The 10,931-nt window shown below is 33.6% G+C and overlaps 1 protein-coding gene across 3 annotated transcripts; it reads left to right on the top strand.

The window, feature by feature from the left end:
* Positions 1–6,129: 6,129 nt before the first annotated feature.
* Positions 6,130–9,567, top strand: LOC147530920 (uncharacterized). Of its 3 annotated transcripts, none has more exons than XM_086648513.1 (2): positions 6,130–6,435; positions 6,803–9,387. In XM_086648513.1, the coding sequence occupies exon 2, from the start codon at positions 7,055–7,057 to the stop codon at positions 9,260–9,262; it is 2,208 nt and encodes a 735-aa protein (XP_086504639.1). In that variant the 5' UTR covers positions 6,130–6,435; positions 6,803–7,054; the 3' UTR covers positions 9,263–9,387. The 3 variants fall into 3 exon arrangements, 2 of the variants coding, with proteins under 2 accessions (XP_086504639.1, XP_086504640.1); XR_015227773.1 differs by lacking the exon at positions 6,803–9,387 and adding an exon at positions 9,483–9,567 and having other exon boundaries at positions 6,152–6,435; XM_086648514.1 differs by having other exon boundaries at positions 6,152–6,435; positions 6,808–9,387.
* The last annotated feature ends 1,364 nt before the right edge of the window (positions 9,568–10,931 follow it).

The raw sequence follows: 10,931 nt of genomic DNA, 5'->3' as shown, positions 1-10,931 counted from the left end.
GATAACACCTGCTTCATTAAGGAAAGTTTAACAGTTGTTTTTCTTAGAGAGAGAAAGTGAGAAAACCACTCTGGTTTTTCTCAGGTAATGAAAAGTAGGTGGTATTTCCAAAACCGGGTAGCGGTTTTACCATTTTAGGGAAATGTCAGTATCAAATAATCTTGTACTTGCCTTATCGAACATTGACACGTGGGAAAAAGGTCATGGCTGACGTACTCCGGGTTCTAGGGAGTCATAGACTTTGAAATTTTATACCCTTTACATTTTCAGATTGACGGATGTGTCCCTATTTCCCACTTGAGTTTTTGACAATGGGAATCCAACGTGAAGTCATTATTATTAGTTCTAATCCTATCAAGAGTTAAGATTAGAGTTATCTTAATCGTAGTTTAAGTAGTAATAACCGTGGTTAGTGTAATCTGAATAGGCGTTGTTGACTCTGATGCTATACAGTTGGCAAATTGTCTTTTCTACTGATTTAATTTCTGATTCAACACAACCGATTTAGTTTCAATCTTTTCAGGAGTGCGGGTTAGAGTTATCTTAACTATAGTTAAGTAGTAACAATCGTGGTTCGTGTAATTTGAATATGCGTTGTTGACTCTGATGCTATACAGTTGGCAAATTGTCTTTACTACTGATTTTGATTCTGATTCAACACAACTGATTTAGTTTCAATCTTTTCAAGAGTTAGGGTTAGAGTTATCTTAACCATAGTTAAGTAGTAATAACTATGGTTAGCGGAATTCGAATATTTGTTATAGATTCTGATGCAATACAGTTGGCATATTTTCTTTACAACTGATTTTGATTTTGATTCAACACAATCAGTTCAGATAAAAAACTGCTTATAATTCGAGTCAACTAATTTAGATTCACTCAAATTTAGAACGGCTTCTAATTCAATTCAATCGATTTAGCTTCAACCAAATATCATACTTGGTTATCATTTGGACGAACTAACTTAAACACAACTTGTCACCATTTTTTTTAAAAAAGGGCTAATATAAATATCATAATATGTGGGCATTTTGTTAAGCAGAATTTAGGGTAAAACTAGAAAGATACAAACAAGAAAAAACGAAAAAATCTAAGCTTTTTGTACATTTTTCTCCTTTGTAGCTCATCTTCTTATCTTTCTACTCATAAACACAATGCCATGAACAATATATGTAGTTCAATCTAACATCATGTGTATAGTGTTCAAAAAAAAAAGTGTATACAAGTTAATATAGACACACATACACAACAAGGGACAAAGATCCACACAAAAAGACTTCATGTGAAGGAAGTGTCAAGATGTTCAACAAAAAAAAAAAAGTGTCAAGATGTTCAACAAAAAAAAAAGTGTCAAGATGAAAGAATACTCGAAATAAACTTAGACAAGGAAAATAAGCACAAGAATGAATCTATAACGAAATGTAGCCTACAAGAAGCTCAAAACGATCTAATTCACACTGTTGAATATCTACAACCAGATCAATAATCTAGTGTCTTCAAATACAGATAACTAATAGGTAAATATATGACATCATTCATATACCAAATCATCATTTATCTCGTGATACTGCCCCGTAGTGTATGTAACAATAAGTTATCACTAATCATCAAGTGAAACATAGAAAATGAAAAGTTATAGTCTTGCTTGAAGAACAAAACTACAACACTATCAAAATGTTATTCCAGTATATATAACAAGGAGAACAACTAATTAAGGATAACTCACCAAATTTTTATATTTAAATAGTCCAACCAAGAATAGTGGGTCCATAATGGATCACATGAACCAATGGGAAGCCGACAATCCTTTTAGAAATTCCATAAGTACTAAGAAACCAACTCCCTAATAATCTTGGAATAATCAATCAAGTACAGACCAAATCTGAAATCCTACTCTCATTTGCCAATTCAAAATAAAAAGAAGTGCAAAAATGTCATTTCAACCTCAACCCTCAAACACTAATAGGATGTCCAAAAGAGAGAAAAAAACAGACACCACGTGTCACATAATAAACTATTATGAAGTCTTGATCACGACCCACCCAATCAGGTATCAAAATAAAACCCTAAAGATGTACCCGAAAAAGAAAGTTTTATGTTCTCTTTAGATTTGTAATAAGGTTTCCTTATTAGGAATAAAAGAGGTAAATCCAATTCCAAGTGTAGAAATAATTATTTGTCCTTTTTAAAGATGTTTGTTGGAACTTGAAGACTTGGAATTGTCAGCCATCAAAGACCCATATCTCAATTTGCTAAATTATCATATTCTAGTGATAATTAAGTGTACTTCATTAATTTATTCATTCTTTACTTAAACAGTACTTAGTAGATAATTAGTTATTACTTATAGTACAATCATCAACAATTAAAAATATGGATATAGTTTCTTGCTCACCATCATACCATGTTTTATTCCATTTCAACTTGCAAATCTCATGTCAACTTTAATCAATCAAACCTATTCATATTAATATGAACTTCTAACAAATTTGAGAGTTGGTGAATTGAAATCACTTGTAAATTTTTTTGATTGGTGATTCGAATAAATACAAGTCAAAATTACATATATATATTTATTATTTTCTTAGATATATTTATTTATCGACATAATAAGGTCTAAACAATCTACAGGCATAACGTTGATAGATTGAGAATGAATTAAACCACCCAACAAATTAAAGAAAAAAAAGAAAAAGAAAAGAGTTAGATAATTCGTAATGAGTTGTGGAGTGTGGTAAAACGTCGACAACTTCTGAATCATGCGAATCGTGAATCGTTGAAGTCATACCTGATTTTAAATCGGATGGGTTGTGAACAGTACAAATATTGTAATTGAGTATGAATTAGCTAGTTCATAAACCATAGTTAAAGTTGTAATTAAGTATTAATTAGTTCATAAACCATAGTTAAAGTTGTAATTAAGTATTAATTACTCCATAAACCATAGTTAAAGCTTCAATTGTGGTTAGTAAATCTGCACTAATCTCTTTGTTATTTGTCAAACTCATCAAAAGACTCAATTTTGAGAAGAGGTCCCATGGGGGACTAACAATTTTTTTTTTTTTTTAATTCAAGTACAGTAAATTTAAATTAGGCTCCTGGTATAATTATTTCTAAGACTAATCACCCCTAAATTAAGCAAATTATAAATCAAGATTAACTAGTAAACACAGAAGGCGAATCAAGAGTACTAACACAGTTGATTGTTTTAGTGTGTACTAAAGTTTATTTGTAACAGTTTGTTCTCACCATTGGATATTATACATATATATATTTCGGTCTTTCCATGATAAGAAAAATAACTATTGGATTAAAGGTTTTGCAACATGGAGAAGTATAATCTCCCTAAAAAAAATTAGGTAAAGTTACGTTTAGACTTCATTTTTAACAAACTCTTCCTTTTGGTTCTATTTGGACAAAGAACAAACGTTAACGGCATAACTAACAGATCTGCTATAGAAAATTTTCAAATTTCTTCTTCAGTTAAAATTTTGGTTTAGTATTTCATATAAATGTAATTTGGTAATTGCATAAGAAAATACATGGTGAAATAGAAACAAAGTTAGTTGTAAATAGTTCTAAGGTAGTCAACATTTGGTAACCCAAGTGGTCGATAATGTTAACATAAATTCAAAAATCCTGAAAGTCTGAGGTTCGATTCTCAGAGGTGGTGAATTTCGAATTATTGTGATTTATTATTTTGAAATTTTTGATAAATATTATGGTAAAGTAGAAACAAGATGGATAAGAGAGAAAAAAGTAGGTGAAAAATAAAGATACGCCGGCAAAACATCGAAGAGGTCTAAGAGATAGATAAAACAATAAGCATAAGGGTGTTTTCGTACATTTAAGTGTAAAAAAAGAGGATTCACTAATATGCAATTAAAAAAGGGAGTATAATTAGCGGCGAAGGGGTATCGCTAAATTGCCATTTCTTTAACTTGGGTTATTAAGGTATAAATAATGTAGTTGGACTTTAGACCATTGTTTAGTTAGACTTTAGACCCGTTCTTGTAAGAGTTTAAATTAGACAGCTATCATGTTTATCACATCTTTGATGTATCGATGTGTTCTTGTAAGAGTTTAAATTAGGCGGTTATCTTGTGTATCTCATCTTTGATGTATCAATGTCATTGTAATGATTATCGTACATCGCAGTCAAATTCGAAAAAGACAAACAAACATAGTAGGCTTAATCCACATTAGCACACCCAAATGTTCTATCATGTAACTGTGTATAGATTATGATCGTCACTTCCGCAATGAGTATTATAATATGTATATCTTCAGTTTATGTGATGTGTAAAAGTAATGGATTGATAAATATACATATGAAATAGTGCAAGTTGACTCTCTATGGGAACTTGATCCAAATCTATCAGTATGGACATAGAATCATCAGAAAACACCTGATTGATCATGAAAACTAATATCAAATTGATTATCACCAAACTTCACATATTTAAATAGACAACTTTGGCGAATGGCCAACAGTTCGTACACACCTGATCAGTCTTAAACGTGCATCTAATTACTCTCTTCACCCTCCCCTAAATACCCAACTTGCACTCCCCAAAGTTTCGAGTTATGAGACTGTCGGCCTACTACAACTGTTTACACGGCATATTTATGGACAAATAAGGAATTTGGACAAAAATGTGTTGGAACCGACAATTTCAGTAGCTTTATTTGCATTTTAGACTAGGTTTCAATTGTCGAAACTATTCGCGGAACATATCATTTCGTTCAACTCTTCGAGTGCTTGAGTTTCAAGTTTTGATTTGCTCAAAACCGACTTCGTATGAATAAGATATCAATTTTCGAAATTTAGGTGTGAATATGGAAAGATGTAAACTATTTAAGGGAAGTGTCAAATCACATAATCAAAAGGCAGACGAAAGGTTTATAATAACTTTCTCTCTAATACTAGAGTATGAATGAAACAATGATCCAATGTTTTGAGTGGTTTGCACCACGCAAGCTGCACAGGAGCGTGGGATATGGGTGCTTTAGTGGCACATTGTTTACTTCGCTAGGAGCGTAAGAGCCTTTATTTTTGTCATACTGAATGTAATTCGAAAGACAACACTAAATCTAGATCCAAACGTTGGGATCTGACGACCGAAATTAGATGATAGTCTGACAGTTTTGATCAACTATGATGATCACCATCTGACGGACCAGATTAGACCCGTAGATTGGTACCTCCGTCTCGAAAAATTGTGACTGTTCCCTCCAATTTTGGTGGTTCGCTTCCATCAACTCTCACCTATAAATAACCATGAAAACAGACTTAAAACTCCCTTCGACTTTACATAGGTAAAAGCATTCAAGAGTTCTTCAATACATACTAACTTTCGATAGATTTTTAGATCCAAGTACCTCCGATTCAAAAAGAATACTAACAATTTGTTTCAAATATAATATTTTGGATTATGGATTCAAATCAGTTTATCTCTGATTAATTTCAAAATGACAAAAGAATTTATTATTATTTAAAGAAACATTATGATAATCCAGTGATTATTAATCATTAACTAGTATAAGTAAACAACAATCTTAAGTTATAAATATTAAGTTGTATACTAGAACTGTATTTGGGTTTTTCCAAAAAACGTGTATTCGGGTTTTTCCAAAAAAAAATGGCAAGCGTTCTGATTCTGGAATGAAATCAGTTGGTCCATCCACTCTAGCTGAAAAATCCTGAGATGTTTTGCGGGATTGATTTCAAACGCTAACAAAAGAATATTATTTTATAAGACTACCCTTTGGTTGGTCAAATATTTAACCGTGAATAAACCAGTGTTGAACGAAGATGGTGATGTTCAACACATTTCAACAATAGAAGCATGGAAACACTCTGATTTCTTGTGCAAAAATTATATTCTTAAGTGAAGGAGATGCCCTTCGATCAAGGATGCAATGCGAGCAATTTGTCGGATAGGACAATTGATGAAGAAAATCATCAAGTCCGGATGATTTAGGGGTCATAGTAGCTAGAAACCAAGGGCGGATGCACTTGGAGACTACCCCTGGCTGCAGCCAGGGGCAGTTTCGTTAATTTTATGAAGAGGTATGGCTTTTTTGTAAAAGCAGCCAGGGGCAATTTTTAATTTTTATTTTTACTTTGTCTGATGGGAAGAAAAGAACTAGAGAGTAGAGAGAGAAGGGGTCGTCACTTCCAAACCGAGAAAGGGAGAATCGAATATTGTGAAAGTGAAAATGTGAAATCTAGGGTTCTAACAATGTCTCTTTCTCATCTTCTTATCTTCTCTACCACTCTATCATCATCATCCCTCTCTAAGATTTTATTGCTTCCACAAATTTAAGATTTAAAGTGAAATCTAGGGTTCTTGAGTTCTTTGTCTTCTATTTTTTTAACAACAACAAAATCAACTAATTAAGGGATTCAAGGCTTTGTTATCTTCAACCAATGTAAGTAATGTTTCTTCCTCTTCTCTTTGATTTTTATTAGAGCAATAGAACTTTTAATACTTCAATTTTGATTATTTTGGGTATAACTATTAGGTTACTAAATTTGATTTTTTAGGTGGATTATTGATTTTGATTAAGTCATTGTCCATTACTTTATTGTTAGGGTTATTGATTTTGATAAATGGAGCTACTAATTTAGATTATTTGGGTGAAATTGTTAATGTTCATTGTAACTTTACACATTTACAAGTTTAGGGGATATATGAATTATACACAAGACTTGCCTAATAAGATATATACATGATCTATTTGTAACTTAGAGAGTAGAAATTCATCTAAATTTGTTTTGTTTTGATGTTGATTTAAGTTTAGGGTAAAATGTCCGAAGATCCTCAAGTACCCAAGCGAAGGAAGAAAACTCTATATTCGTTTTTTACTTCAACAAGAGAAAGCAATAAAAAGGATTTGGAACCTTCACCTTTTATAGCTAACATTGAAAATTTAGTCGATGATGGACAACCTCATTTGAATGTTTTAGAAGAAGAAGTTGATACTACATCTTTTATACGTGATCCGGGATTGCTCCTTCAAATTTGGAAATATCCTATTAACAAACAAGATGAGCTTCGACGTGCATATCTTAATGAGGGACCTTATCAACCTATCCTTAAAGACTACCCAAGAACAAAGTTTGGAAAGCAATCCCGAAGATTTCAAGATTCTTGGTATACCTTATTTCCTTGGCTTGAGTACTCTCCTACAAAAGATGCGGCCCTATTGTCTTCTATGTTTTATCTTTGAAACAAATCCGCCAAAACGTACATCATTCACCGATCAAGGATTTAGAAGATGGAAGAGTGTCAATGATGGAACGAAATGTGCATTCCTAACACATATGGGAGATCATAATTCTCAACACATGTTGGCCGTAAAAGCTTGTCAAGATTTAGGGTGGACATCTCGACATATTGATAAGATGATAAATGTACAGTCTAAGGAATTAGTGAAGAAAAATCGACGAAGACTCATGGCTTCTATTGATTGTTTGAGATATCTTGCCTATCAAACATGTGCGTTTAGGGGGCATGATGAATCTACAAATTCGTCGAATCGTGGTAATTTCATTGAGTTGGTAAAACTTTTGGCTAAGAACAATGATGAAATCCAACAAGTTGTCTTAGAAAATGCTCCACAAAATGCTAAATATACATCTCCTTCAACTCAAAAAGAAATATTATCAATCCTTGCTAACAAAGTAAGAAACAAGATTCGAGAAGAAGTTGGATCATCAAAGTTTTGCATTCTTGTCGACGAAGCACAAGATGATTCACAAAAGGAGCAAATGGCTATTGTCTTGCGATTTGTTGATGATGGTGGATCTATCAAAGAACGATTTTTTGATATTGTACATGTGAAAAACACCACCTCTTTGACTCTCAAGCAAGCAATAACTAATGCGTTTATTCGTAACGACCTCCATACGGAAAACATGCGAGGTCAAGGGTATGATGGTGCTAGCAATATGCGTGGAGCTTTTACTGGATTGCAAGCATTATTTCTTAGAGATTGTCCTTATGCATACTATGTGCATTGCTTTGCCCATAGACTACAACTAGCACTAGTTGGAGCATGTAAAGACGTAAATGCTATTTATCGATTTTATTCAACACTGAATGCAACCATTAATTTTCTTTGTGCTTCACCTTTAAGGCAAGATGAATTAACATCTTTTCGAGTTAATGAAATCGCGAGCTTGTTAGAAGATGATGAGCTTGAGACGGGCAAAGGGTTAAACCAAGTAGGCAACTTGCAACGACCGGGGGCTACTCGTTGGAGCTCCCACTTGAATTCCGTGAAGAGTTTGATTGATATGTTTAGTGCAACGTGTGGAGTTCTTAGAAATTTAATGAAAACCGCACCAACTAATATTTTACGTAGAGAATCCGAGGGTTTGTTCATTGCGGTGACAACGTTTGAATTCGTTTTTATATTGCACTTGATGTGTAAGATTATGGAGATCACTGATTTGCTTTGTCAAGCTCTTCAGAAAAAATCTCAAGATATTGTCAATGCAATGAGACTTGTAAAAAGTACAAAATCACTTCTTAAGGAGTTGAGACAAGATGGTTGGGATGCTTTCATAAAACAAGTAGAAGCATTTTGTAACAAAAATGATGTGATAATACTGGATATGAGTGATCCTTATGTAGTGGGTTCACTTCGTTCTTTTCGGCAACAAGACAATATCACAATGGCACATCATTATCATATAGATTTATTTAATGCCGCCATTGATTTTCAGTTAGAGGAGTTGAATACAAGGTTTACTGATGAAACAATCGAACTTCTTATACTTAGTTCAACCTTGGATCCTACAGATGCTTTTAGGTCGTTTAAGATTGATGATATTTGTCTTCTTGCTGAAAAGTATTATCCAGAAGATTTTAGTAAGCAAGACATAATTGGTTTGAGATGTCAATTGTTACATTATGAGCATGATGTGCTCCACCATCCGGAATTTCAAAATTTAGCTACGATATCGGAGTTGTGCAAGAAATTGGTTGAAACAAGAAAGTCTAAGTCTTATTGTCTGATTTATAGATTGATTTGTTTGGTGTTAACTTTACCAGTTTCTACGGCAACTACTGAGAGAGCATTTTCAGCGATGAAACTTGTCAAAACAACACTTCGTAGCAAAATGGAGGATGATTTCCTAAGAGATTGCATGATTATACACATCGAGAAAGAAATAGCCGAAACAATCGATTCTGATTTAATAATTGATGAATTTTATAAGTTGAAGGATCATAGGGCTCAACTCAAGTAGTATAGTTACATGTCATTTGATGGGTTTCGATGTTTTGTACATCTTTTATTTTTTGCTATATACCCTCTTTTGTTATATGCTAAATGTGGTATACATAATGAAATGAAAATATTACTTTGATCTTATATACTCTTTTGTGAACTTTTTAATTCAATGAATTATCCTATTGTATAGATAAATTCTTGTTGTATGATATTTTGCGAAATGTTTCTTTTGATAGGTAGTCTTTTGGACAAAGTAACGGATATAATTGCAACGGATGAACTTCGCATTCTTAATAGGTATGCTCTTACTTTTTATATATGGTTTGTGACAATAATGTTGTAAAATTGCACTTTGACACTAAAATTTAGCGTTACATGTTATTTTCGGCAAATATATCTACCGTAAGAAAGAAATTTAGTTATAAAAAATTTAGGCTAGCCCTGTATAGATTTAAATCATGGCTCCGCCCATGCTAGAAACCAACTACGATTGTCGAATCGCGAAGTAATTCGCGGCTAACTTTTTCTAGAACCTACAAGAGGTTACACAAAGAGTCTCAACTTGATCGGAAGATATTATTAGAGGGATGAGATATATATGCATGGGTAAGACCCATATATACCTCTAAAAGGCCTAAAAGAAGTTTAAACAAAGATAATACAAAAGGCCGAAAGAAAGGGAATTTGGGCCGGACACCTAAGGAGGGAATTTAGGCCCAAAAGGCATGCTTGGCCGTGTACCCCTATAAGGGCCGGCCATATCTGCCCAAGATGGGTTTGATGTGGTCGGCCAAGCTAGAGGAAATTGGAAAATAGAAATAGGTTTCTATTTTTGACTATTTCCTAAATCTTATTCAAAAGGGCTTTTAGGGAAACCTAATTAGGGTTTTACTCTAACTTAGGGTTCTATATAATATCTCTTAAGACTTGAATAAGGTGTGGATTTTTCTCAAGAAACTTTCTAGCTCTACAACGTCAAGTAGAAAGAAAGAGAGATAATTCTCATTACTATCTAGCTAGTCAAAGAAAAAGTGTTCTTCAATCTAACCACCATTGGAGTTCTAGATAACAACAAGGTGGGAGATCAAGGTGATTGCTCGGTGTCCCAAGTAGAGGAGCTACAGTTGGAGCTCTTGGTTTTCTCAAAAGCGATTGGAAAAGTTCGAGGGAAAAATAACGATTAAGGTAATCTCTAACTCTTGGTTCATTATTAGCTTATGTATGAGATCCTGAGGATACTAGTGTTAGACATATAGATGTCTGAGATTCCGCTACCGACACTAGGAGACACCACAACCCAACATTAAGTCCCTGGATAATGGACTATATAATGTTTATCAAGTTATTGATACCAAAAAAGGAACTATTGGAAACTCTAGCAAACAAGGATTTGTCTGCTACTTATGAAAATAAGAGGGAAAATTGATTTTCCAACGAATTTTTTTCCATTGTTTGGTCAGAGTTGAAAAGTCTGAAGACTACTTTCTTATGAGAAAAACAAGTAAGAAAAAACTCAATAGTATTTTACCACCAAAAAGTAGTGGTGCCCAATGGACCGTGCTGTGGCGGCACGACCCGTTTGAGAGATGTGGCGTGTTAGACACGCCACGACCACACCAGGCACGACTTTGATCCGTGCCGTGCCCATACCCCAAAGTCTGGGCACAAAAACGTCCCACGGAAAT

Source organism: Eschscholzia californica, unplaced genomic scaffold (assembly GCF_041429995.1).
Source record: "Eschscholzia californica isolate CP2 unplaced genomic scaffold, dmEscCali1.0.p SCAF_6, whole genome shotgun sequence".
NCBI lineage: Eukaryota > Viridiplantae > Streptophyta > Magnoliopsida > Ranunculales > Papaveraceae > Eschscholzia > Eschscholzia californica.
Note: the sequence above shows the minus strand (reverse complement) of the source record. Positions and strands in the feature narration are given on the sequence as shown.

Coding starts and splice junctions, on each gene's coding strand:
- LOC147530920 (XM_086648513.1), top strand. CDS start 7,055: ATGAGCTTCGACGTGCATATCTTAATGAGGGACCTTATCAACCTATCC.